The 685-nt window shown below is 62.0% G+C and overlaps 1 protein-coding gene across 1 annotated transcript in view; it reads right to left on the reverse strand.

Moving 5' to 3' along the window:
* The window catches only part of LOC104502339 (protein regulator of cytokinesis 1-like), a gene marked incomplete at its 5' end in the record, with an annotated part of 5,230 nt that overhangs the window by 1,938 nt on the left and 2,607 nt on the right, over positions 1–685 (reverse strand). The window contains one exon of the mRNA XM_010146301.1: positions 109–291. Within this exon, the coding sequence (XP_010144603.1) occupies positions 109–291 (183 nt within the window). The remainder of the gene's footprint in view (positions 1–108; positions 292–685) is intronic.

Consider the following 685-nt stretch of genomic DNA (forward strand, 5'->3'; position numbering starts at 1 on the left):
GCCGCTCTGCAGGGGGATGCCAGGAGTCCCACGGGGTGCTCTGGGACGGGGGGAGCACCCCCCAGTGCCACCCAGCGAGGGGAGGTGGGTTTAGAAGAGGTGAATTACCGCAAACTCAGAATAGGTGCTGGCCACAGAATTAATGCTGTGGTTACGCTGGGCAGGGGCTGTTTGGGTGCACCCACCGCTCAGGGTGGTTCCGTTCAGTTGCGACACGTTCTCCTTGTTCCGCTCCCTGTATCCAGGACGGGGGGGCTTTGCCGCGCGGCTGGGGGTCCGAGCCTGGCCAAACTGCAGCGAGAAATGACAGTTAGAGGGGACACAGGAACCGAGCGGAGCGCGGGGAGCTGCTGTGGCTTCACTGCCTGTGCTCTGCCGTGACGGAGGAGTTTCAAGCTCCAGGAGCTTCCAGGGTCTCCAATCCCAGGAACTACAGCACCACACCCACGTTTTGAAGGTTCCCCCAAGCTCCGTGCAGAGGAACAGAGTTATTCTACAAATCCAGGCTGGAGGAGGGTTTCCTGAACGCTGCTGCCACCCTCCTCCTCCCTCAGGTCCCAGAAATACCCTGCCGGGATCGCAGAGGACAGGGACAAGCAGGAGCTTTTTGTACCCCGGGAGCATGGTGGGGAGGCTGCTAAGCGCAGCGTGACAGCAGCCGGAGCTGCGCTGTCCCAGCCCACCC

Source organism: Buceros rhinoceros, unplaced genomic scaffold (assembly GCF_000710305.1).
Source record: "Buceros rhinoceros silvestris isolate BGI_N320 unplaced genomic scaffold, ASM71030v1 scaffold26462, whole genome shotgun sequence".
Lineage (NCBI taxonomy): Eukaryota > Metazoa > Chordata > Aves > Bucerotiformes > Bucerotidae > Buceros > Buceros rhinoceros.